The 27906-nt window shown below is 47.7% G+C and overlaps 2 protein-coding genes and 1 non-coding gene across 3 annotated transcripts; 1 reads left to right on the forward strand and 2 right to left on the reverse strand.

Annotated features, from left to right (window-relative positions):
• Positions 1-12242: 12242 nt before the first annotated feature.
• On the reverse strand, positions 12243-20851 carry fbxw10 (F-box and WD repeat domain containing 10). Its single transcript, XM_030098787.1, is given in 12 exon segments — positions 12243-12928; positions 12980-13149; positions 13235-13393; positions 13472-13614; positions 13691-13845; positions 14165-14286; positions 14406-14609; positions 14894-15000; positions 15074-15175; positions 15322-15452; positions 15765-15914; positions 20377-20851. Coding segments are annotated over 12 exon segments (2604 nt in total).
• LOC115393769 (histone-lysine N-methyltransferase PRDM9-like) lies at positions 15427-27527 on the forward strand. Its single transcript, XM_030098874.1, has 8 exons — positions 15427-15441; positions 18073-18075; positions 21766-22126; positions 23785-23865; positions 24084-24355; positions 24442-24509; positions 24816-24997; positions 25084-27527. The coding sequence occupies exons 3-8, from the start codon at positions 22042-22044 to the stop codon at positions 27078-27080; spliced, it is 2685 nt and encodes an 894-aa protein (XP_029954734.1). The 5' UTR covers positions 15427-15441; positions 18073-18075; positions 21766-22041; the 3' UTR covers positions 27081-27527.
• On the reverse strand, positions 21446-21516 carry trnag-ccc (transfer RNA glycine (anticodon CCC)). Its single transcript has one exon. It is a non-coding gene; the product is annotated as a tRNA-Gly (tRNA).
• Positions 27528-27906: the final 379 nt, after the last annotated feature.

A 27906-nucleotide genomic window follows, 5' to 3' on the forward strand; every position in this document is an offset into this window, starting at 1 on the left:
TTTATTAACTCTTGAAAGAGTTCCTTTTTTAAATTAAATCAATTAATGTACTCATCTGTTGCTTTGTAAACATCAAACTTTTACCAAGCAAAAACCAAAAAACAATGTCGTGTTAACAGAGCCTTAAACTATTTAATCATTTCTTCAGTGAAAAAAATCTGTCATGGTTCAGCGGAAGAGGGACAGGAAAACCGACACACAACACAGACAAACCAACCACCAGAACACACAGACGACGGCCAGCATGCACCGCAGCCACCAGCTGACGACGATCACACACCCAGGTGAAACACATCAGGGCGTGGAGGAGCAATCAGACACGAGGAACCTGAAACCAACACAGTCAAATCGTTAACACGTGGATCTCTGAAGCTTTATCTTCCAAATAAAATCAATCAGACGGATGTCAACACATACAGTATAATCACTGACCAACAAAGGAAGGAAATCAAAGTTTAAAATCCACAGATTTATCTTAATAAATAAGACGAGAAAACTGTGTTTGACTGCAGCTCTGTCCAAAAAGAGGTCACAAATTTTATTTGTCAGCTGGTGGCTGCTGATAAGAAAGTGATAGATCACAGTGAGCCACATTAAAGCATATTAAATCTGCCTCCTTCATGGATTTTCTCTGGAGTTCTGTTTGCTCTGCTAAAGGCTTGGAGCCATATTTATGTACAATATCTCCAGGCGACTGAGCGCGATGCCCAAATCTGAACGCCGCCGCCCTGACACATGCAAATAATAATTATGTAAACAAAAAAACACGGCTTTCAAGTATCTTTTGAGCAGCAGAGGAGCGGGAAAGCAGAGCGGCAGAGCGAAGGGACGACCTGAGTTTGGGTTTATCCAGGGAAAGTGATCGTCTTCCAGGTCTGACTCCTCATCAGTCACACACCTCCAGGCTCTGCAGCTCACAGGAGTCTGGAAACAAGATCCCTCACCTCCTTTTTATGCTTTATCCATTCAAACCTCACGGTGCGGCAAACAAAAGCGGCACGAGAAGCGTGTCATTGGTATTGTCAGCCGGAGGAAGTACGAGACAATCACTTAATTGGCATTCACTCTCCAGCTTTCCATTTCCTGCTCTTCGCTGTTTGTTTGTGCTGCTCGGAGGAGCCGCGTTTCCATGGCACCTATCTGCATTTTTCATTTGCTGCTTTATCGTGCGGCCGCTCTCCACTTTGTGGGTCTGCAGATATAATTTCCTTTTATGCAGTTGATTTTACGGTTGGCTTTGCTCTCGGGTTTGCCCAGAGGGGCTGTTTCCTCAGAAAGTGACTGTGACTCTGTTTGTCAGCTGGCTATCTCTAAAGGAACCGCGGGCCAGGAAACACTTAAACGATTATTCTGGTTAAGTGTTTTATTAGACGTGCGGATCCAGTCCATCTTTTCGCAACTGTGATCTTGGTGATCATAACAAGAAATGTGAGATTAAAAAAAAAAGAAAAAAAACACCATGTGGAGAACTCACGTGAGCTTCTCTCAAATCCGGTTTTTACTGCCCACCTATGATTTTTCTGTTTGTTTTTTGTTTTTTTTTTTAGTTAATTTGGTTCACATCAAGAAAATAAACAATTGTCTTAGCATACAGGTTGTGTATTGTTGTGTATGTTTCCATTGTCATACCGTTTGAATGGACCATACACACTTCTGGTCCTGCAGGGTTCTGCACTGTTTCCCTGATCTGATGTACCTGGTTGTAATAAGAGACTCATTATTAGGATTTTTGCTTATATCTTCATAATGACACATTTCATGAGATCCAATGATTTAAAGTGAAAATGTATAAATGATGAGCCTTCGATGAAGTTTGTGTGACTCTGATGACAGGTTCAACAACAGAGATGAAAAGACAAAATGTATTTAAAAAAAACTGTTCTGAGAGGTGTTGAATTGCTGGACAATCCCCGGAATATTAGACCCTTTTTGACCATCAAGTGCTTCGGTTTCAACGGCCTAAGAACCGTTCTCCAGCCAGGAAAGTGAGTGCAGAGCTGGCACTGCCCCTACGGTAAAGTACTGACTGCGTCAGCGGGACAGTTATCCAGAACGTAGAACAGTGATCGCCAAGCTTTTCCCCAGAAGATTGCCTATTAGGAAGACTCTGGAAGCCATTTCTTCCCCGCCTGAACATTCCAGTGAAGCCAAACGCTGGTGGACACACCGATACGCAGACCAAAGCAGGAACCTTCACTTCAGCGCTCCAGTTTCAGAAAGCGTCTGATCCAGTTTCTCGTTGAGGTCAATCTAATTTAGACGACCTCGGAGGACACAACGCCTCAGGTCCTGCCTGGGGTCTCCTCAAAGGTGTCAGATTGTTTCACTGTGTGCAGGTCCGACCAAAACGATCATCTCTGCTCCTGAACGGCAGAAAGTCTCCGACTCTGAGTCTGGTTCTGCTGAAAAAAAATACTCCCTTCATCTCATAAGAAGAAGAATGTTGTAACTGCATTCAGCGAAATGTCCATTTAGCGCAGACACATTATCATCACGAATGTTGGTTTCATTTTTAAAAAACCATGAGAACCCTTGTAAATAACTCTTAAACAAATACACACATTTCTGTTGAGCATGAGATTAAACCATTCAGCGTAGCAGCAGACTTTTGTAATGTGTGTATATCCATCCATCCATCCATTATCAGCCGCTATCGTGTGTATAGTGCGTGTTTGTTTTCTAATGGACGGAGACCACTTCCTTTGTGTTTCTCTATCTTGCCTCACAGATCTGAGGTCTGATGTTTGCGCAGATAAAAAATGCCACATTGGTTTGTTCTGCTCTGTCTTCAGGCTCGCGTCTTCCTCGTCGTCTGAAGAGTGTTTATACGTGCTGTTAAAGCGCGAGCGCTGCAGCCACTGACCTACAGCGGATTGTTTATATTTCTGAATGGGAATGATAAGTGATTTTTATCCTTCACTCCAGTCTTGTATATTACTCGCTGCGGCTTGATATGTGTTATTCTTTGGAAGGATGAAATGCCAGCGGGCGATGGTAAAATAAATTCAAAATGATAAGATTGTAAAAAATAATTAAAAACCCCGGGTTTTATTTCTGTTGGCTCCCGGCGAGGGCGTATGGTTTGAGGAGCCATATGGAGGTGAATGGCATGCGTGGCATGCGGGGCTGATCAACAGCCTGGGATCTGGTCCTGCCGCCCAGCTTTCAGGATGTATCGCTCTTAACTCCGCGAGAGGAACGAAAACCACAAGCATCACATCGGAGAGAGAGCAGGAGCTCGCTGCGGTTCCTGAGGAGGATGGAAGCCAGGTACCGGTTTAATAAATCCTGCATCAAGAACAGCGAATCGAACCGGAAAGATTGACGCCGAGCCAATCCCACGTCTGCGAGAGCAGAGCTTCTGCAGATATGCCTTCAGAATGGCGAGAAAACGGATGAACTGTGGACGGAGCAGTCATGTTTGTGCATTTCCATAAAACCCAGACGACTGACCGTTAAGTCCATGGCACCCTCCACACCGGCTCGGTCCAGCAGGAGGATCCAGGCCAAGGCGCCGTATCGCCGCTCAGATCTCAGGTTTGACGGCTGAGTCGGCGCCAGCACTCCTCCCACTGCCTTTCCCTCCGTGTGGGAAAACTTTCCCTCGCAGGGTTTTCGAGGCGTATTTGTTTTCACCTTCTGTCACTTTGACGTCTGGATCAAACCGCACGCCAGAATCCGCCGTCACGTCTCCGTGCCACTCCAGAGCAGATATTTCCAGAGGTAAACGCCGAACGGCGTGGAGCCGAGTACGGAACATTCCCTGTTTGGAGAAATAAAACCGGGCGCTTGTTTGTGTGGCTATCTCCACATCTCCCCCAGATCCCAGATGTGGCCTTTGAGTCGTGGTCCAGCCCGGCACTCTGCTTCTAACCCACTTGGGACCGGCGCCACCGTTTGGGTGCCTGCGCCTCGCGGCCCCCCTTTCTGAGGCAACGCTCTGTTTACACGGGCTTCGCCAACTGGAGCCGTGATCGCAGGCCGCCGGTTTATTTTAATCAGCCGTGGAGAGCAGTTCCGATGGATCCCAGAGTGACTCACCCCCTTTTTTTCAAAACACTCGTCTCCGCCGAGTCCCGCTCTTCCCCTCTGAGGCGCCGCTGGCGACACGGTGCCACGGACGCTTCCTGTCTGCGTGAAAACAAAGCGTTACGGCTACCGGTCAGTTCAGACTCTCTAAATCAAAATCAAGGAAGAAAGCGTCGGCTGAATGCATGATGAGACACGTCCACAGAAACACGTCCAGACTTGAACCCACTATCCTCTCGCCGTGAGGTCGCGGTGCTGAACCGCCACACCGGCGTACCGCGCTACAGACGTCCTAAATATCTCCTTTTTTTTCAGTTTTAACTGTTGCAGAGATCCTCTGGACCCGTGAAGCTTTGAACAAACGGCGGGTATTAGAAACCGGAGCTTCGGTTTCACTCGGCGTTGGACCGAAATGAAAGACTGCGGCGACCGTTAAGTCGACTCAGCGGTATTTGCTTCCATCTCAAAATCCTCACAATCATGTCAAAATGTCGACGGTTTATTTGTGTTTTTCTGCGAGGATTAAAGCTGGTATGACAGTGATTCCCGAGAGAAGACCCAAACGGCTCAAATGTGTTTTAAACGGTTATTTTTCCGTTTTGTTGACATTGTCTTGGTGTCACGGTCGGTCTAGCTCGCGAATATTAGAATAACAAAGGAATTATTTGCCCTGTTTCTTTGTGGAAAACGTTGCTCTAACGATCAATAGACCATCACAATCCCAGAGCATCTCAGCGCAGCTCCGGTTTCCAAATCAGAACTCCAGAAAGGCTGATTCCGTCTCATTATTCTTCCTGTCGTTTGCGATTTGAAACTGAATTTTAGAGACAATAAAACGTTGAAAGCTCCACAAATTGTTTTGCTGTGCTTAAAGGTCGAAGGTTAAGCGGGTGACCGATGGCCGAGCGCTGTCCCGCGCGTCCCGGTGCCTCTCTGGCCCGGCGTCTCCAACGAGATCCAGCTTATCCGAAACACATGGCGGAGCGTGAAACGTCTGATGTGGCCCACGTCGGCGCGCCGAGTACACGAACCCAGACACTCGCAGCGGAGGAAAAGTGCGGTCTGACATTTCCAACTTATCACATCAGGTATCGGCTTTCCCGTCGCGTACACACGCCGTGGCTCGCCGTTTGGAAAGAGCTTAGCGGAATCGTCATGGACTCCGCTTTGATTCCATCAGCCGGGAGATTACACGCGATGGCCGCCGTTCCCGATGCTGCTTTCATTTTTTCGTTGCCTCTCCACGACCTTCGGCGTGTTGTTTCCTTCACACACATGCGCACACACACACACACACACACACACACACACTGGTTACAGAATGTGAGATATGGTGCGCTGACCGTGTGGGAAAGACAACGCCGCCGTGTCGCTCCGACTCCACGCCTTTATTGTTGAAGGAAAACAGCACTCCGGCCTGAGCAGAGCACCTTTTACACACTCGTAACTGTTCAAAAGCCGCAGCTGCAGTGTGTGTGGATCGCTTTACACTCTTTATCTCACCTTATGCAGGTTTCCCGAGCGAGGACTATAAATTTCTCCGCTCAGACGGATCCCTTCTTCCAGACTTTAATTTTCTTGCAGCTGTGAACAGATGTTTAAAAGGGGAGGGGTGGGGGGGGGTGTAATTATTGAAACTCCACAGAGGGAGGTTACATACAACACTTAGGTAGAGAGAGAACAGCCAAGAAGTGCTGAGTTATTTTCCTCCAGAGAGGGAAAACCACTGGCAGAGAAACCGCCGAGATTTCTCTGGTCGAAGCGTTAAATCTCATTTAATCATTAGCTAACATAAACACCTTTCCAGAGATGTAAGAAAACACTCATTAGTGCTTAATATGCATCCAAGTTGGCCAAAAAAATTGAAGGATTTCTAAAAGAAAAGACGAAACTTTGATGTGTGAGCTACAACGCGGCCTCCCGTTACAATTAGAAGCGAATTCTTGGTGGACTTGCTCATGCTGTTTCAAATCGAGCCATAAAATTTCCATCATTTTCTGCTCGGAGTCGCCCGCTAACATCATTTCCCTGCTTCAATATCTATTTCACACTTTCCGAATGCAAATCAGACTCATCGAGCAGGAAGAAGCAGATGTATCTCAGTGTTTCTTACTGCAGAGAGGAAAGAAAATAAAACACTGGAGGACCGTTGAACAGCATGCAGTTAATTCCAGGTCGGCCAGGCAGCGAATGCAGGCGTCCGAAACGTCCGACTCCACAGAAGAATGTCGGTAGTCAGAAAATACTTGACTTTGGTACCACAACAGTTTTCGGTCCCTGACTCATCCAGCCTGGCACGTTGAAATAACAGCCCCACACTGAAACAATTATGGGAATAATACGGGGTGTTTTAACAGCTGTAGACTGGGGGGAGGGCGGGGTGGGGGGGCCGGGCCGGACCGGGCCCATCGCAGTGTTTACTGGTCACAGACGCCAAGGAAGGTTCATTTTCGCCGCTGAAAGATTCTGTTAAAATTCGAAATCCCTGTATTTTTAGGCTCTTTGGGCAAATAAATAGTGAAGCAGGTATTTATGAAGTGTTTTCACGTGTCTATAGAGACTTTCATAGCTCTTTTGAAATGCTTCAGAAGGCCGGAGTTTGATTTCCTCTTGGCAGAAGAAGAAAGAGTGTAGTAATGTGTTGGTGTTTTACTCAATTAAAAGAAAAACTCAACTTCTAGAGGTTGTTTCCTTCTTATCTCTGGCTTGCCTACAAGTATTAAAAACATTACAGATACTTAATAAATATAAAGTAACATGAATGTTGCAGATCACTCTTTTTAAACTTTTCCTTTTCCTTGCTTTGTCTGGATTCTCTTCTCCGCTCCCTCGTGCCTCCAGAGCAGCTGCTCACCTCATCTTCCTCAGCTGATCTTCGTCACTTCGTTCCTTCCTGCTTGTGTTGCCGAGTCTGGCTCACAGTCTGGTTTTCAGTCCCTCTCTGTTTTGTTTTCCCGTCTGTCTTTTGTAAGTAAAGCTCAGGGTTCGGTTTTTCTTTTCTTTTTTTTCTGTGCTTTTACAGCCTGCCCCCGGAGTCACGCTCTCAGGCCCTCTGAGCAGAACTGTAATAAGATTATTATTTTGTTTTATTGTCACCACTCTGGAAGCGGGGCTTTTACTTGCGGAAGGCGGCTGTTCTTGCAGAAAAGGTCTGCAGAACTCACTTCCATGATGAATGGACGGCGGAAGCTACAAGCTGCTGAACACAGAGGAAGGGATTCCTGTAGATTTTATAAAGGTGGAGACACAACACTGTAAAGCTGCTTTATGTAGTGTGACCGAGAGTTTCTCAACTAATAATTTATCTGCACCAGCATTCTTAAAAAAGAAAAATTTCAAGAAAATTTCGATTTAAAATAACCTATTTTTGCATTTTGCTTCATATTCTTTGTCTTCTACATCAGAGCAGCTGGTAACAACTTGCAATTAAAGAAAGATCCAATAATTTGGAGCTCTTACAGCATCTTCTGCCTGTAATTTGACCCCAGCCTCATCCTCATCTGAGGGGAAAACCATGCATTTTAAAATAAATCTGTGGTAGGATTATATAAACATGCAAAAGCGTTTCAAAATAGACTGAAAATGGTGTTACACTCTTCAGATGTGTGAAAAACATGAAAAAAAAAAACTATAATGACTCAGTTTCCTTTGAGTACATTCAAAGAAAGGTTTTGTAAGAGCAATACACCAGCGTTCAAATGCTCATGAGGGAGACGTGGGTCTGGAATCAGCTTCAGAGAGCTGGGAATGTTCTGTTAGGTATCAGCAGAAGTCACTCTTACTTACTTTCCACATTAACGTCAATGACGTTGGATGTTTTGGCTCTGTGTGTTTCAGTTGCTGATAAAAAGCATTTTTTTTTTTCCTTTTTGACCACTTGATAGCTTAAACTCTGTCTGAGCAAACGCCCGTGCCAGACATGTTGCAAATGCTCTTTTTCATCAAACAGCTCGCCGCCTTGTGGCCGCCGTCCCCCCGTCACGCCGCCCGGCCCCGGGAAGAGAGACGCTCCACTCCCTGACCCAAAACATCTGCCGCTAATACGGGTCAGTTTCATCCCGGGAAGGAAACCCTGCGCTCGACAAGCCGGCGAAAAACACCAACGGGATGGATGTGAATCGAGCAGGCGGCGTGTTTTTTCCCCACCACTTGTGTCAACATACACAGACACCTGCTGAGCTGTGAAATATCTAGACCAGGACGCCCGGTGGGCGCCGTCTTCTCCAAAAAAGGCTCTTCCTGATCCGGGGTCACGCAGGGGGAGCTTAAATCCACAGATTATTTACTGTACAAACAGCAGTCGAGCTGTCGTGGCTGGGTTGTGTTATTTGTTGTGGCTGGAATTTAATGGAATATAAAATGATGAGGCTGAAATGACGCGTTGGGGAACTCGGACCCGATGCCGCTCCGGCCGCATCGTCGCACTCGTTCTCAAGCTCCTCAAATAAAAGTGCTTTCACCACGAGCCTTTTCTTATCGGGCGACACGAGCTCTCCAAACGGAAAGAGCGCCGCTGATAGCAGGACTCAGAGGAGAGCAAACATCTGTACCAGACAAGAGGGAGCTCCGGCTCTTTGTCTGCCAGACTTTGACGAAGTGCCCGAGTCCGAGAATGAGGAGGCCGCTGATAGAGGCGTCCATTAGTCGTCCCGATCCGTCATTAAGTTGCTAAAACCCGGAGCTTTAAATAGAAACACTTGTTCTTATCGGCGCTCGCTATCTTCAGAACGTGGCAGAAGATGTCCATGTAGGAAAAGAGCTGCTATTTGAGTCTTTCTACATGCGAGCCTCCGCTGCAGCTCCGGCCTCACTCTGTGACTTCTCCTTCTTCTGGGGCCACGAGGACCTTTTCGTCGTCACGTTTCCATTAACTTTCTGTTCATATGGCGGCAGGACGTCGACTCAGATGCATTTTGTCCTCTCTTTTCCCCCGTCAATTGCCCTCTTGTTCCAAGGTGCCACACTTCGCCCCCCCTGCAGACGGTGCGGGTCCGCTGACCTCCGAATGAGGAAGTTTTATGCGGCTGACCTTTTGGCTCTCGCGTCTCCGCATTTATGTCTGAGAAAATAGTGAGATTGTGACGCTTGAGGCCGTGGCCTGCGTGCGTCTGGAGCGGCGGCGGCGAGACTGTGCGCCGTTCAGACTGCGGGTCAGTTCGTGACACTCGTCTCTCCGGTTTTATAGCTGAGCGCTGAAACAGTAAAAATCTGAGAAATAACACATTCAGATGGGCTGTAAAGCCGCTGCAGTGGCTCCACCCCAGAGTAGGAGGAATCCTGGGTAATTCTCTCATTAATTATGAGGTTACCTCACTAAACATTTGAATGTTCATTTCTAACCAACATCCTGGAGACTGACATTTGAGCCAAGAAACCTACAGAAGGTGTGTTTTCTGTATTTGGCCGTGACATGCCAGCAGGTCTGCAGGTTTCATTCGGCGGTGATAGTTGGCCCCCCAGAGGACGAGAGCTGAACAACCGTGGCAAAGAAAAGACTGACCTCCATGAGCCGTGGCCCTGGTGTGAAAGCAGCGCGCCTCATTTCTGTTTCCCACTGTTTTTGTGTCGGTGGAATGGGTCCCGTGATGGAAAATAATCTCTTTGTAATTATCAAAATACATTCCAGATGCCTCGCTGTGAAAACAGACGGACCCTTGGTGCAATCGGTCAGTTCATAAATGAAAGAGGAAGAAAAAAAATTCAACTTAATTAGTGGAGCACAAACAAAATCAGAAGTGGAGGGAAATGCGAGGGGAAAAGTGCGAACCTCTCCAGTCTGATTACACAAAGAGTCTTTATGGAGCGTTTACACAACTGAATCAGGTGTCGTCTTTTACAGTACGCACCGCCGCTCTGCGACGCCACACACACACACACACACACACACACATCTGAATGTAACGCCCCTGCACAGTCATCGGCTGGGCCCGAGCCTCGAGGCCGGGCGGTTTGCCTTTCATGCTCCTCCAGATGTGCGGTCACAGTGGTTTTCGCTCGGCTCTTTTAGGCTTCATCAAGGAGCCTTGATCCGCTGAGGTCCAGCTCCAGAACGCCGGCGTGCGCCTCTCAGTGAGCAGTCGGGTCCCTTCTTATCTATCTGGACCGGCTGCGTAATGATGCTAATCAGTCCCATATCTCAGTAATGGTGTTCCTGTTAATTGCCTGCCTCGGTTGTGGCCGTATCCTCTTTCACTTATGATCTCTATCTCCAAATGAGGTCAGAAAGGCATATGGATCCTGTTTCCAGACGGCGTCGTGACGGGATGGTTGGAGGGGCGCTGGCCGTGCGGCCTGGCGCTCAGAGCTGTCCTCGGATCGGGGCACTTGTTGTGGCTTGACGTCAGGCTTTGAACTTATTTATTGAAGTCCTCGTTCAACCCGGGATTACCTCCTCTGACGGTTCCTCAGATTGCAGCTTGGTGCCGTGTTTTCCACAGTGGGAACACGTGGAAACCATTTTTCAAGTGACTCAGTTCCCCCCGGAGAACGCCGCCATTTGCATATTCATGGAGCATCTGATGCTGGTGCTGTTAGACCTGGCAACGGTGCGATATCTGGATGGCTTCAGGACAAGTCAAGCACCCGTCTGAGACACATGCAAATCCAGAAGCGATGCAGGATTTGGTTAATCACATTCTGTACCATGACTGGACGGGGTTGACCCGGTTTGGGAGGATGCTGCTGACACAGCATGACAAAAACTGAAAAATTAAATTGACAAATGAACTATGATGCAAATGTGCTTGGGTAGGTGGAGATCTCTGCAGAGCAGAGGTCACTTGGGACAAACTCAATTGTCTTTTGTTGCTTTCTTCCCCACCTCCAACCCTTAAAACCTTTCTTTTTTTTTTTTTTTCCTTTCAGGCCCCTCCTCATGCATAAGTAAAGCGGCGCCCTCCTCTCTTCAGCCAACAGGGAGCAGAAGGTCCAGGAGCATTCCTGCATGGGGACTTTCTCTTTTTTCAAACTTAGCTTTGATTTTACGCTCTTTGTGGAGAGCGACTCCATACCTGACGGAACAATGGGGGGAGCTGTGCTGCCCGGTGTGGCTAAACTGAGCGTGGGGGGGTGCGGGAGGGGGCGGCATTGTCTCCCTGCGCCACGCCACCACAGCAGAGACAGGGGAGACGCCGCTCCATCCAGTCTTCTGCAGACCGAATCAAATTAGCCGCTTGTGAAAGAAAGTGTCTCCGAAGTGGGATGTCTTAACCCAGTCCCAGCTGCCGGGCCGCTGCAGTCAAAGCAGAGGACCTTCTCCCCCTGATCTTCAACCTCCTCACTCCTAATGATGCCCTCAGGCACAAGGGTAAGAAGGGCAGGTGGCGGGGTCAAAGGTCTCTGAGGGGAGGACAAAGTCTTCTCGCTCTGAGGCGACACTTCACTGAGATCTGTCCCTGGATTTACTCTGACTCTGCTGTTTGGGTTTATAGAGAACCGAAAAACAATGTGGCACTGAAAAAGATGTAGCCTCAGGAGAACGTGGACCGGGAGTCCGCTGTGTGAAATTCAACAAAGCCCAAGCTTTTTAAAAATTCCACCTTGGGAAATGTTTTCAAAAAGTTGAGTTTTCAGTGGCTCCCGTAAAGAAACACCCAGAATGCAAAGAGAGTTTTACGTTTTCACCAGAATGACTGATGGTAACTCACCGCTCTGCAAGATGAACTTTCACCCAGAATTTAGAAATAAAAACTCTGATAACAAAGCATAAACCTAAATATAAGTAAATCCATTTAAACAACTAGTATTTAACTTGAGCATTGAATTTTTATTTATTTGTTAAAATACTGAAACTAAACTGTTGTCAAATAAAAATCACATCCTTGAAGCAGACAGTCAAACTCCTGTCTATAGGAAGGGTTCCCAACCAGGGGAGAGGGACCCAATGAAGGGACACTAAAGATAGTTGGAGGGAGACAAAGGCTGTACCTGCTCTGAGGAGATTAAATTTGCAAGTCAAAGGCAGCAGCTGGTGAAACTGCTTGTTTTTTATTTTGATCATTTGGCTTCACTTTGACTTTGAGTCAGAAAGCTGTGGAGACGCTCTGAGAACACTCTGAGGAAAAAAGTTGTGACTCTCATGTCTCAAGGGCCTTTTATTAATCACAAAACATATGATCCAACACTGACCTCTAGTGTACATTTCAGGATAAAACAGCTTCACGTGAAGCTTGATCATAATGATCATTATTTCCTGTGTTGGCATCAAACCTGAATCATCGATGCATTTTTGACAGTCCTCCGAACACCATGGGATTCCTCCTGGACGGTTTCAGCTCGGAGTGCTCGGTCTTCCCCGGCCTGGCGCCTCGCTGCTCTCCTGCTGTGTCTGGAGAGGAAACGCTGGGGAAGATCGGACTGAATCTCAACAGGCACGGATTAGACAGAGATCTGTGAAGCTGGTGCTCGCGCCTCCTCGGCTCCGCGGTGCCGCCCGGCCTCTGGATCGTCTTGGCGGTTTGGACGCACGTGGAGGAGACGCTGCGTTTCGATGCGTTGTCTGGCTTCAGACCTGGCACGCAGGTGGAGGCCCTGACGGCTCGACCTCCGGGGCGTGGGGAGTCCTGAGCGGTGCGGGGAGCCCACGAATCCCGCAGCCTGGCGTTGCTCTCCATGTTGACGCTGGCTTCGTCCACACACTGCGTCTTCTGGACGGCGTTGACCTTGAGCGCGATGCAATCGCGCGTCAGCGGATGGTGAAGACCTCTCTTCTTGATCCGCTGAGACGCCGCCCTCTCGCTCAGCCTCACCGACTCTTTCACTGCTGGGGGGGAGGAAATGAGAACGAGGATCAACTCACTTCAAATCATCTCTCTTCCTCTGAGAAACACTCGCTCGCTCTGACCGTGCGCTTGGCGTTTGGCGGAGGCGGACCGGCCGTGGATCTGCGAGAGCCGCTCAGCTCCATCTGGTTTCACGACGCTGCCGCCGGGAATCCAAACCGGTTCTGAACCGTCTGGCCCGACAGACGGGAGCTCTCTCAATGGAGCCGCAGATTTCTTTGAAACCGACTCGTCCCGAGCGACGACGTGGCCCTGGCCGCCCTGCACGGCGTCGGCGTAGTCCCAGAAGACGTGGGCAAACTGGTAGAGCTTCACACTGGACTGAGCATTCACCAGGATACTTCAGGAATCACACAAAAAAAGACTCTGATAAGCAATCAAAGATTAATAAAACTATAATTGTAAGTGAAAGTCAAGTCACTCACCTGTTATCATGGAAGTGCACGGACAGTATGAGGCCTGCTTCAGCCTCTGCTGTTATGTCTTTTAGACACTCCCCAGTGAGAAAATTAAATATGCGGATCTTTCCATCCACGCAGCCGGTGACGACGCGAAGGTAGGCCAGAGTCAGGGCTTTAACCTCCCTGGGAATTCACCCCAACACACAGCGTTAAAGGACTTTCCTCATTCAGTGCAGCCGCTTCAGAGGTGTCTGTGCTCACTTCGGGTGCCTGAAGGTGACCAGACGCTCTTTGGCTTCGCTGTCGACGCTCCACGCCATGACGGTGCCGCCGGCGTCCCCAGAGAGAAGATGCCTCTCGTCCAAGAACAGACACCTGACCGAGCTCCTGTGGGCGTCGATCACCTGTGAAAACATGGAAACGTTTTATCATCTGCATATAGAGATCACTGAAGAAAGACCTTGCAGCTTGCACTCTCACCCGGAGCAGCGATCCCTTCTCCAGGCTCCACATCTTGACCAGACCGCGATCGCAGCTGCTGAACACCGCCGTTCTGGAGATTTTCACACAGCGGACGGGCCTGGGGTGCTTGAACTTAAGACCCTCGAAACGTTCTCCTGTGGTTAGACTCCATACTGAGAAAACAAATCCATCCGCTTTCAGCTTACCAACAAGTGTTGGTAAACTAAAACATAAGGCCTGTGGGCCAAAACCGGCCCACAAGCGGCTCCAAGAATAGCGGATACAACGAGCTGAGATATCAGTATTGCTCAATTCAAAATGAATCAGGATCACTAAAGCACCCAAAGAAAAACAACACATCCACAAGGAGAACATGCAAACCACAAAATTGGGACTTTTTGAAATGCAAAACTATGAAAAAGAATTGAAAAGGATTTATGTCAATGAGATTTTTGATAAATAACTCCCATCTTCAAAGGTAGATTAGAGTACCTTTGACGAAGCAGTCCCCCGACCCCGAAACGAGTCTGTCCTCGTAGACGTCGAGGCAGTTGACGCTGCCGCTGTGACCGTACAGCATCCTCTCACATCTGTCTGTCATCAAACTCCAGCATCTGCAGGAGAAAGACAGTAAGCAGCGTTTAATAGCAGTGGCTCATTCGCCAGCAGGACTTCGAGGCCTCTGTTCACACGACGCAGTTTTCGGGTGAAAACACAAAAGGGAATGCTGAACCTGATGCTGGCGTCACGGCTGGCGGTGATCAGCAGGCCCCTGTCCGGACAGAGCAGCACGGCGTGGACGCTGCCGACGTGTCCCTTCAGCACGGACACCTCTCTGACGTCCGACGCCACGCGGAGCACACACACCCGGCAGTCCTTGGAGCCCGTGGCCATCAGCGACCCCCCTCTGTAGTCCACCACCCGGTGAGGATCCTCCCTGCAGCAGCGGCACTACGGTAACCTCATTCCAGTGCGATGGGAGGAGTTAGATCAGGGGCGTCAAACACGGCAAGGTTTTCAAGTGAAAATGGTTTTGTGTTTCCGTTGCTTTAAAAACAATGTCTGTTCCCTCTGAAGAAAACTGAGTTTAAAAGTTAGTTTTATTAGAATGTCGTGGATTGGCACACCGGATTGGAGCCTCTTCCAGGCCAGTTTTGGCCCAGTGGCCTTATGTTTGACCTCCCTGAGTTAGAACCAAGTGAAGAAAGGGAGCACACTAACTTGGCGAGCAGCACTTTGGTGAAAAAGGCGCCGCAGTACACATTCCGCTCCTCCACGTGCTCGGTTCTGGTTCTGATGTTCTCGTACGCAGACTGAAACGGCATCGCCTGGAAACACAGTGACAAATGTTCAACATAACGAAGATTCCAGAAAGAAAGCGTCTACTTTAACCAGCCTGACCTTATGGATCGGAGAATGAACACTCTCTTCCTCATCGTCCTTTATGGGGACGAGCACTTCAACGATGTTGGCATAAGTGGGACTGATTCTCCTTTTGCAACTCTAGAAGAGGAAAGAAAAAATGCCATCACAGCAAATTATATTTCTGTATGAATTGCTGAATTTCACCACCACATCATAAAGCCTGGATTTCCGACTCTTCAGAGAAAATACGCTGGGATTATCATGTAATCATCTGGAGTTTCAACCTTCATCATGGCCTTCATTTGATCCTGAAAAACTCTTCTGAACTTCATCTCTTCCAGGGTCTCGTGTGCCGTTTGCTGCCAGGACCGACAGACCTTCTTGCAGTCGTTCAGAGTGTGCTCGTCTAACAGACCTGGCAGACGACAGAAACTCGTCCCAGTAAAAAACTAGAAACATGCTGAATGAATAAATCCAGGACTGGAGTCTTTTGCTTTTGGGCATAAAGCCTTTGGAAGCCTTGGATATTTACTCCGGCCTGTTGTCACAGCACGGCTTGCTTGACGGGGCTTTTTTGATCTTCTATCCAAAGACCGTCCATTTAAATATGGAGGACTTAACAGTGGAGATTAACTGACATCCTCACTGTACTGTTAACTTGTCTCGGCTCTTTCATGTAATCGGTTTTCGGACATGTCGTGACTTCGAGCGCTCAGTGGAAACTCGCCTAAAATCCTCTTGGCCAGATGAACGGGCAGGCCAGCGACGAAGTCTCGGTATCGGCCGACCCCAGACACGGACTTCGATGATCCGGGGACGACCATCAGTGCAGGATCCTCTGAGTCTTCGTCCTGTTGACTCCCATGGTGGCTACTCACTGGAAAGACATCATTGCACTGAAGTATTGGAACAAAAGTCTAAGAAAATGGTTGAAATCATCCAACAGCCGTATCACCAAGCTTTATACTTTATAAATGAAGCTTTCCAGAGAGGATCGAACTGATTCCGGTCTGCATGTTCTTCATGTACTTGTGTGAATGGGTTTTCACAGGTTCACCTGTTCTTTTGACTCAGACGTGTGTGAATGTGAGTGTGTGATACATAAACGACGCAGTCGGCCTTCACTCATGGACAGCGGGGTTGGAAAAGTCGTATCAGCAGTAATCCAGTGAAAAGAATTCTATCAAACTAGCCTCAAAGCCATGCTGTCAGGGGGAGTTTTTAAAAACATGCATCGTGCAACAACTATAGGAGAAGTTATTTTCACATTTCACTGACGGCCTGGTCACAGTCAACATTGACTCCAGGTGGACAGCAGACTAAAAAATTCAGCCTCAACAAACTGTGCCAATTTTTATTTTCACTATACTACAGTTTTCGAGCAATCAGATGCAAAAAAATTCATCCAGTAATCTTATTTGGTAGTAAAATGGTGATCAGTTAAAGATGTCGAGGTAAAATGGGGTATGGACTCTACATTAGCATGACTTGGATAGCATAACAAGACTTAAAACAGATGAAGAGCATCACTACAACTTAATAAACTCAGTTGTTTGTTTAATTTAGTAAAATATATGAACAGAACTCTGCTTTATTGCCCATCAAATGACCACAAAAGACTCTATAACGTGCAAATGTGATGAAATATGTGGAAAATAAATTATCTTTTCTGCAAACTTAATATAAATGTCTGCACATACAATTTGCACATTGCTGGATTGCTGTAATTTATGTTTCTTAACTGATTTGTATCAAATGAACAACAACAACTGCATTATTTCTGAAATCTTGACACTCAGAAGTTTGTAAAACGTCCTATCGGGCCGATGAATCGGCCAATCCGATGAATCGGTCGACCTCTAACTGGTAGTGCAGTGAAATAACATAAAGTCACTGAAATTGTTGTTTAAATTATCTGGCAATTACCATTACCAAATTTACCAAAAGAGAATTTTCCCGTAGCATTATGCGAGTTATTCAAAAAGAGGAATTTTGGAATTCAAAGTCCTTGCTTCGATTCTCTGCGTTAGTTTTCTGTGGGTAAAAGATGTACTTTTAGGCAAATATGTTGTCTTGAGAGTTGTAGATAAATACACCCCTTTTCAACATGCTCACATGTTCCAATAATATCAAGAATTTCAACTTCTAAGTGGAATAACAAAATGCGAGGGTATGGACACTACATGGGGTACGGACACTACAATTGCAAACAACAGATCCCATTTGCAACTGTTGTAATATTAATTGTGTGCACTATATCCACAACATATCATCATTCAAATAGTGCTACCCAGGTATATAAAATAGAACATTCAGCTCAAGCCAAATACATAGTAGGAATGAGGAACTGGATAGGGGTACGGACACTACCGGAAATTCTGGACATCGAGATACTATATTAGTTCAGCCTTTGTAACTTCATAGATAGTATATTGCTGATGCTATTTTTGGTCAGAAACTGATCCAATACCATAATAGATATATTTTAGACATGGCCTTGGCTTATATTGTGCTTATTTAAAAAAATAAGTCTCTATTAAGTCAAAAATCAGCTGAAATAGAGAAATATATAACGAGTTGAGCTTCCAGCTTCGCGGAACACAGCTCGGCCCCCACAGCTCGAATTTGCACGAAACAACCTGCAAAATAAAAGTAATCACATCCATTATCAAAAAACATCACAGTATTTCAATATATTTCTGATTTCCTTTGAAAATGAAGCTCCTAAAATTCAAACAATCTTGTTTTGACCAGATATAACACCCTTTTCCTACAAAAAACCTTACATCAAATCGTCTTGGCGAAGATGATCAATGAAACATGCAGAAATAAATGCATGTTGTTGTTTCAGTAAGCCATTGGCTGTCCAAACACACTCTCAAATGCATTCAAACACTAGCCTACACCACATTAGAAGACAATAACAACACACACAATACATTTCACAGGAAGATTGTGACCAGGCCATGTCCCTTGCACCGTAAGGTTTTGGCTTTATGTTGAGGTTGCAATAATTTTCTCTCAGAATTGTTTAGTTCGTGCAAAAACATAGAAATTTTCATCACATATACTCTTAAAGAAAACCCTGAAAGTTTAGATTTCAAGCTTATTATGGAGAAGTAGGTCGATATGTGGTCCCTCATGAAGGCCTCAGTATACTCCCCCGTCGCCGCCACGGCGTTCCTACGCCGACAACCCTACGCCGCTACTGAACATATCTTGCTCCTGCGTCAAGGGAACGCCCTCCTCTGCCAAGCCGCGAGCAGTCACAACAACAATGCGGCTTCCGTAGCTCCGGCTTTACCTAGACATAGATCTATAGAAATAGATTTCTAGACGTACGTATCTAGACACGCGTGCATTTACCGAACATATATCTGCATATATGACATATCTGGCGACACCGAGCTGTCGTGGAGGAGAGGCATGAGCGGACTGTGATGAAATATTGGTGAAACTAATGAGCTTTTGGACGATTAAAGCCGTTTGAGGAGCGGCTATACACATAGCCCCGTCTGCTAACAGTGCTAACACTGCTAACAGTATAGGGATGTGCGCCGCTCAATTTTGGATCTAAATTTCTCCCGAAGCACTGTTCGGATCAGAAAAGCATTTCGGGTGAGTTCTACTTTATTCTATAAAGAACGCGAAAGCGGACCAATCACAGCCCTCGACGTTCACGTCACCACGCGTCGAAACGATGCGAAGTCACAATTTTCGGGAGGCGCACGTCAAGCCCCGACGTAGCCCGACGTAAGGCCTCAGTATACTTCAGGCCTCAGTATACTCCCCCGTCGCCGCCACGGCGTTCCTACGCCGGCAACCCTACGCCGCTACTGAACATATCTTGCTCCTGCGTCAAGGGAACGCCCTCCTCTGCCAAGCCGCTAGCAGTCACAACAACAATGCGGCTTCCGTAGCTCCGGCTTTACCTAGACATAGATCTATAGACATAGATTTCTAGACATACGTATCTAGACACGCGTGCATTTACCGAACATATATCTGCATATATGACATATCTGGTGACACCGGGCTGTGGTGGAGGAGAGGCTGAGCAGACCGTGATGAAATATTGGTGAAACTAATGAGCTTTTGGACGATTAAAGCCGTTTTCGGAGCGGCTATACACGTAGCCCCGTCTGCTAACAGTGCTAACACTGCTAACAATATGGGGATGTGCGCCGCTCAATTTTGGATCTCAATTTCTCCCGAAGCACTGTTCGGATCAGAAAAGCATTTCGGGTGAGTTCTACTTTATTCTATAAACAACGCGAAAGCGGACCAATCACAGCCCTCGACGTTCACGTCACCACGCGTCGAAACGACGCAAAGTCACAATTTTCGGGAGGCGCACGTCAAGCCCCGACGTAGCCCGACGTAGCCCGTCGTAGGGCTACGACGTCTACGTCGTAGGAACGACGTAGCGGCGACGGGGAAGTATACTGAGGCCTTTCCCCGTCGCCGCTACGTCGTTCCTACGACGTAGACGTCGTAGCCCTACGTCGGGCTACGTCGGGGCTTGACGTGCGCCTCCCGAAAATTGTGACTTCGCGTCGTTTCGACGCGTGGTGACGTGAACGTCGAGGGCTGTGATTGGTCCGCTTTCGCGTTGTTTATAGAATAAAGTAGAACTCACCCGGAAAACTTTTCTGGCCCGAACAGTGCTTCGGGAGAAATATAGATCCAAAATTGAGCGGCGCACATCCCTATACTGTTATAGCAGTGTTAGCACTGTTAGCAGACGGGGCTATGTGTATAGCCGCTCCTCAAACGGCTTTAATCGTCCAAAAGCTCATTAGTTTCACCAATATTTCATCACGGTCCGCTCAGCCTCTCCTCCACGACAGCTCGGTGTCGCCAGATATGTCATATATGCAGATATATGTTCGGTAAATGCACGCGTGTCTAGATACGTACGTCTAGAAATCTATTTCTATAGATCTATGTCTAGGTAAAGCCGGAGCTACGGAAGCCGCATTGTTGTTGTGACTGCCAGCGGCTTGGCAGAGGAGGGCGTTCCCTTGACGCAGGAGCAAGATATGTTCAGTAGCGGCGTAGGGTTGTCGGCGTAGGAACGCCGTGGCGGCGACGGGGGAGTATACTGAGGCCTGTAGCCCGTCGTAGGGCTACGACGTCTACGTCGTAGGAACGACGTAGCGGCGATGGGGAAGTATACTGAGGCCTTGAGTTTGACACCCTGCTTGAGATGAGTGGAAAAAGTGAGCATCAGCCGCTGGATGCTCCTCTGTCGCCCTCTACTGGCTGATAGTGGAAATTGCACTCCCATTGCAAAGATAAATTAAATTCTCATTGGATGTTTCTTTATTCCTTACCACCAGGTTGCAGAAATCCTTGTTTTTTCCGGACCAGGAGGACACTGGCTAAGTTGGAGGCCATGCGTAAAAGCTCGAAGTCGCACAGTGTGAATATGCGGCAGAGATAACCGGATTTGACCCAGTCTGGACTCCTGCTGAACCACTCCCTGATCTCCGGCTCGCGCACACCTGATGGCTTTCCCTCCATCGCTCGGTGGGAGCCTCGACGAGGAAAGTCTGCCGGTGAACAGGGTCTTCTGGACCTGGCGTACGTGCACAGAGTCCACGAGGCGACGTCCAGCGCGCTCTGGATGCTTTCCAGCAGCCGGATGCTTCTGCAGCGTAACAGCAGCGCCATGAGGAACCTCCTCCTGAACTCCTCCGACGCCCTCCACACGCGCTGAACGGCTCCCGGTGGCTTCGGAGCGAACACGCACGACGGACACATCCCGCACCGACTCCCGCATCCCGGCTGCGCTAAAGACGCGGGCTGCATGTCGACCGCGCCGAGAGATGTCCGCGCCGGTTTCACGTCTCTGGCTGCGGGGCAACAAATGTTTTAAAGTTTTTCTTTTCTTTTTTCATTCAACAGTGCTAGAAAAACAACCCAAGTCAGCGCGTTGCCAGGCAACAGGCACGACGCGGCAGCGAGGAACGAGCGCGTGTGATTAGATTACACAAACTGGATTTCATCACTTCGTTCATTTTAAACTATTGTGCTTGAGATGACAATGCTCCACTCCCCCTTCCAGCTCGTGAAGTATTGTGTATATATTTTTCAAACACATATGAAATGAAATTAAATGAAATTAAATTAAATTAAATTAAATTAAATTAAATTAAATTAAATTAAATTAAATTAAACAAAAATTACCAATCTAATATTTTCGCAACACCGTAAAGAGACTGTGTCCATCATGAAAAAGCACCGGACAAACACACATATTAACGCATTTCTACATGAAGCTCGTGGGTTCAGATAACCCACTCAGTAACCAGATCTTGTGGAAGCATCTATTGAAAAACAGCTTATACAAACATTTTAGAGTAAATACTAATTAAAAACAGAAGACATGATAAAAGAACCTCGTGCGCCGCCCGGGAATCGAACCCGGGTCGCAAGAATGGGAATCTTGCATGATACCACTACACCAGCGGCGCCGATGAGATAAGCTCTCGTTAACATCTAATTTAAACACGCTATAGCTGGTTACAGCTGGTTATTGGTGCGATTATTGATTAAATGTGTGATTTTCAAACCGTTTGAAAATTTTGGGGACAACATGTGGCCATTTGATGTTCGCGAACTGAGTTGAAGAACGACGGGGATTCTAGCTAGCTATTTATTTCTTTTTTATTTTTTTTTCCCCGCTCTAACTGTGAGACGAGCTGCATTCACTTCCGGGTCAGCGACCTGGCTGTCTGTCAGATTTGTTTGGATTTTCTAACCTGAACCTCTGAACTAACAGCCGAATATTTACTATCTGGAACAATCGCTACCAAACCCTGTGAGAAAAGCCATCGTTTCACCAGCCGGAAGACGAGAAGCAGATATGCTGAGCGGGTTTAATCCGCGGTTGCCTTGTGGAGCTAGCTTAGCGTGCTAACGTTAGCCGAAGAAACCTAATGTTGTAAGTGGTAATTTACACCACAATCTTTTTAGTTTGTCTTTTTTTTTTTGTCGTCATGTCTGGTGTGGAGTGGGTTGAGGCGACAGAGGAGGTGGTTGTAACGGAGGATCGTCTTCCTCCTGAAAGAATCGCCCACACAGGTAAAGCACCACAACCCTTCAGTTTTTCACATTATGATCAAGTCTTTTGAACTGTGGAAGCTTTATGTTTGTACCTGCTGCCTTTTTCCTTTTTTATATGACTTCATCCTCTCCCCCAGATAGTCACGTTACTGGATTTTCACATATTTATCGGGGCCTTTTATTAAACTTATTTTCTGGCACCGCCACCCACCAGTCTTTCAATATATCAGATCTTTGCAGATGTTTGACTCTTTGCTGTTTCTGTTATTTGAAACATTTCTTAGCATGTGATTTTTCGCAGTCACTATTCATTTTGTGCATTTTGTCGAAGGTGTAACATTGTTGCACTGCATCGTAGCGTTCTTCCCCTTCTCCCCCCTCCGGAAACGTGCAGAACGTCTCCGTGAAAGAATGCAGTTTGACACCCCTGGTCCAGACACTTGAGGGGCTGCGCAGAGATAAAATACGGAATGCTGCGCTGCTTGTTTGGAAGCCTGGAGAACTCGCATATGATTGGCTCTGGACCCCGGAAGTTGAGATGGGCTAGCACCGACCACCGAAGTTGTTCTGCTCAGTTTGGAAGGAAAAAACTTCACCAAGACACTTGATGGAGAAGACGGATTGTTTGAAGCGGTTCAGGGAAACAGCCTGCACCCACTGGGTCCAGGCTGTCTCCTTCAGTCAGTGGATCAGCTGTTTTGATTGATGCCCAGTTAGAAACTGTTTGCACCCATTGAGTCCAGGTTGTCTCATTAGATCAATGGATCAGCTGCAATTGATGATCTGTTTGTAATCCCTCAATCACGGCTCTAGTTCACCGAAGAGACAAACCAGTCCTGACTGTAAGCTTTATTAAAAAGAAAGGTCTTAAGCCTAGCCTTGAAAGCAGAGACTGTGTCAGCTTCCCTAACAGAAACTGGGAGCTGGTTCCACTTGATAGGAGCCTGGTAGCTGAAATCTCTGCTTCCTGTTCTACTTTTAGAGAACCTAGGAACCTCCAGTAGACCAGCACTCTGAGAACGAAGCATTCTCCTGGGACAGTATGGGACTAAAAGCTCTTTGAGATATGTTGGGGCCTGGTTTATCAGAGCTTTCTAGGTTAAGAGAAGGATTTTAAATTCTATTCTAAATTAAACAGACAGTGAAGAGAAGCTGGTGTTATTCTGATGTGTTCTCTCCTATTGGTTCTTGTCAGAACTCTTGCTGCAGCATTTTGAACCATTTGGAGACTTTTTAGCCAGTTGTTGGGCCCCCTGATAACAGGGAATTACAGTAGTCTGCTCTGGAGGTGACACATGCGTGGATTAATTTCTCAGCATCGCTTTGAGTCAACATATTCCTGATTTTAGAAATATTACGCAGGTATAGGAATTCAACTATAGTGTGCCTTTCAGTTAAATAAATCACCTAAAATCAAGTTGAATTGTGTGTCATTTATGTGAAATTGTAAGCCTTTGCAGAATTCCTTTAGTTTTTGTCAATATCTCACTGGCTAATAACAGTTTTGAAATATGCCTGTGCAGTAAAGTCCACTGAGGTCTTTCAGGAAAAAAAGCTTCTTTTTTTATGGTTCTTGTCGATTGTCGGTTGTATTTAAAAGCTTTAAAGTTGACTGAATTATCAAGCATGATTCAGGATTTCATGGTGCTTCTAAATGAGGATTACTGTTTTTGCAGTGATTCACGTTTTGGAGGCAGAAACAACACCAATCCAGAAGCTGCTGGACTCTGTAGGGCAGGGAGAAGCGCCACAGTTTTGTAAGTAAAACTCCTTCCAGTGGTTACAGCCAGTGGAAATGATAAAACGATGCGTGTCCACTTGAAACTTTGTGTAAACGAAGCCTCAGCTGCATGACTTCACATCCTGCTTATTGAACCACGTCACATCCATCATGCGCTCCTTCGTTCTTCTCGTTGCTTGTGTATTATGTGTAACATGTGGGATCGCCTCACCAACATCCAACTCTGTTTTCCAGGTTGTGAGGAGTGTGTGAGTCTCTTCCAGGACCAGAATGATTCTGAAAACATCAGCGGCCCGTCTTTTGTTCTCGACTTTCCAACCAGCCTGGGCGTCCCACAAAGAGCCCTGCTGACGTTACCCTACGGCCTCATGATCGGCAGGTCCAGCATTCCCGACGCCGGCGTCGGAGTCATCAATCACGGACCAGTCGTGTCTCCTGGAATGCATTTTGGACCATTCGAGGGTGAAGTAACAACCAGGGAAAATGCCAGTGAGTTCTCCTGGGAGGTGAGCGAAGAGATCCCCAATTAAAAAAATCTGTATAATAACTCTTTATCCCAATTTAAAAATGAATCTTATCTTTTTTCCTGCAGATTTACAAAGACAAAGATCAATATGAATATATAGATGCAGCCAAAGAGTCACAGTCAAACTGGATGCGGTAGGGAAATGTCCAGTGTTCTTGATTTTGTTTGAAGTTTTTTAACGTACTAAAAGAGGGAAAGACATTAACTGTTTCTGTCATTAGTTGACGTTAAAGCCTGAGCTGCTCGTATCCCCTGCTGCCAAGGATCCAATAAAAGTCAAGTTATAAATGAAAAAAGTCACAGTTTTATTTTATTTATCGAGATGAGCAATGTCAACAAAGCTACTGAGCCAAAAATTAAGAGGTAGAAAGAAAGTAGACCCGTCTGTGTGTGAAGGTTTGAGCTCTCTTGGTTTTTATTCATCCTCTTCTCCGACTCAGGTACATCAACTGTGCTCGTAGTAAAGCCGAGAGCAACCTGTTGGCGGTGCAGTACAAAGGCAGCATCCTGTTCCACTGCTGTCGCAGCATCAGTCCTGGAGACGAGCTCATGGTTTGGCCCAGCGGCAAACTGCTGTCGCAGTGCAGCGAGGCGTGGAGTCAGCGGTGGATCAATGCAGCAGGTAGCTTCACTAATGAGTGTTCATCGTCTGTTTGTCTGACGAGAGCCTGGGTGATTTGACTGCGTGTCGATGTTTGTGGTTTGCAGACAGCGGCATGTCTGTGGCGCCTGCGATGTTCCCGTGCGCCGACTGCCAGCTCACCTTCACCACCGAGGCTTTTCTCCAGAAACACACAGAAGCCTCTCACACGCAGCCCGAAGCGGCCGACGGCCAGAACACTCCCGTGGACGTCGCGGACCAGCCCGCGACGTCTCAGCCTCCGGCCGTGGCGTCCGTCGCTTCAGATGAGTCCAAAACCTGCGGAGACTGCGGGAAGGTCTTCAAGAAGATCCCTCACCTGAGGAGGCACAGGCTCTGCGTGCATTCCAACAAGCGTCCCTACTGCTGCCCGCACTGCAGGCGGGGCTTCAGCCAGGCGTCCGGCCTCATCCGGCACCAGCTGGTTCACCGGAAGCACGTCCTGATCAAAGAGTATATCCCCAGCAAGGCGCCAAGTGAAGCATCCAGCGTCACAAGATTTTCTGAACCCTCGAAAGCTAAAGAGCCGGAGAAAGCCGCGATCGCCGAAGGCTCCCAAGGCGCAGAAGCGGCGCCGACCAACTGCGTAGACTGCGGGAAGACCTTCTCAAACGAAGCCTCCCTCAAAAAGCACAGGATGTTCGTCCATGAGAACCTGCGGCCGTACGTCTGCACGGTGTGCCAGAAGTGCTTCGGTCAGTGCCACGATCTCACCAGGCACCTGTCCAGCCACGAGAAGCAGAAGAAAAATGCAGAACCTGTAAGCCAGGAGAACAACAACTCAGTCACGTTAGCCTTCACCTGCGCCCAGTGTCCGCAGACGTTTCCCTCCGTGGACGTCCTTCAGCAGCACATGAAGGTCGATCACGGACTGGACTCCGCCTTGGCGGAAAATCAGGATTCCAACCCGATAATCGTGGTGGAAATCGTCCAGAATGTTCCCTCCCAGAGGCCCCAGCGGTCCGGGGCCGGATCCAAACTCTCGGCCATAACCAAGCTCCTGTCGCCCAAACGAAGGGCGTCCAGTTCCGGTCAGAGCGGGAAGGGCGCCGCCGAACCAGAAGCAGCCGCGGACGCCAACGGCAACTCCGCCAATTCCAAGTGGTTCTGCTGCACCCGCTGCAAGCAGACGTACAGAAACGCCGCCGACCTTCAGGAACACCGGTGCTCTGCCAAAGTCCACAGGTGCGGGCAGTGCGGCGCCTCCTTCAGCAAGGCGGGCTTCCTGAAGCGACACGAGGTCCTGGTGCACGAGAACGCCAAGTCGCACAGCTGCGAGCACTGCGGGAAGTTCTTCGCCACCTACGGCAACCTGAAGCAGCACCAGAAGCTCAACACCTGCAAGAAGTACCACTGCTCGTCCGACGTGTTCCCCTGCTCCTACTGCCAGTTCTCCTTCACCGCCAAGAGCTACCTGCTGAAGCACGTCAAGCGGCACCACCCGGTGGAGTACCTGACCCTCTGCGACTCCGACCCCGACCCCTTCGGCCCCGAGCCCGTGGAGGAGGTGGTGGAGGAGGAGGTGGAGGTGGAGGAGGAGGAGGAGGGGGAGGGCGCGGATAAAGAGCACGTCTGCCAGCAGTGCGAGAAGCGCTGCGCCAACGCCAAGGCCTTGAAGTCCCACAAGTGTCCGACGCAGGTCAAGCTGCTGTACCTGTGCACCGACTGCGGGAAGGGCTTCAGCAACCAGTACGGCCTGAAGCAGCACCAGCGCATCCACACGGGCGAGAAGCCCTACAGCTGCCAGCACTGCGCCAAGAGCTTCTCCTACGTGGGCCAGCTCAACGTGCACCTGCGCACGCACACCGGCGAGAAGCCCTACCTGTGCACGCACTGCGGCGAGAGCTTCCGGCAGTCCGGCGACCTGAAGCGCCACGAGCGGAAGCATACCGGCGTGCGGCCGTACAGCTGCCAAGAGTGCGGCAAGAGCTTCAGCCGGCCGCAGAGCCTGAAGGCGCACCAGATGCTGCACCGCGGCCAGCGCATGTTCAAGTGCACGCAGTGCGGCAAGAGCTTCTCCAGGAACTACCACCTCCGGCGGCACCACCAGAAGATGCACTCCTAGAGCGCGTCCGGGAGAGAAGGTCTGTGGAAGCATATTGCATTCACATCGAAAAGAAAAAAACTCTTCCAACAAGAGATTATGTATTAACAAGAACTCTGAACTTCACACTCGGAGTCACGAGGAATCAGAAACACTCAAACTGAAGCAGATCAGTTTTTGCTACTGCTTTTTTTTTTTTCCTTTCTTCTAATTTTCAGTGTAAACACAAAAATATCTGCTTAATTCAAAAATGCATAGCTTATTATTTCTGTTTTGACATGTTTTTCTCCACTCAATGAATCGTCCTTTTGTATTTGAATCGCATGAAGAAAGAAAATCTTTCGGTAAGAAGTTAAAACTGTTTTTGTCACAAAACACCATTATTTCACAAGTTACCTGCTCTAATCCGTTATTTTGAATAAATGAGGTCAACCTGAACAGAATCACCAACTGTCTAATTTTTTAGCTTATACTCCCAGTTTTAGGCTTTCTCTCACTTTAAAACAAAACATTATTAGAGGTTTTCTGTAAATGAAACCAAGTCACTTCATATGGAAACCATCGGGTTAATTCAGTGTAAAATGAATGTCTCAGTTCCCTCAGTTAAGAGAAATTAAACTTATTCTTTTGAGATGGAAGAAAAACCTAAATATGGCAGAAAATCAAGTTTAAAAAAAAGTTCCACCGAAAGGTGTTAAATTCGTGATTTAAAAAAACATACGGCCAGGTTAGAGCTTCTCGAGGGCCAGTTTTGACCCACGGTCCTTATGTTTGACACCCCTGCACTAAATGTGTGTCGGCTTGTTGAAAGATCAAAAAAGGAAAAAAAAAAAGAAGCATCTTCAGC

This window comes from Salarias fasciatus, chromosome 8 (genome assembly GCF_902148845.1).
Source record: "Salarias fasciatus chromosome 8, fSalaFa1.1, whole genome shotgun sequence".
Lineage (NCBI taxonomy): Eukaryota > Metazoa > Chordata > Actinopteri > Blenniiformes > Blenniidae > Salarias > Salarias fasciatus.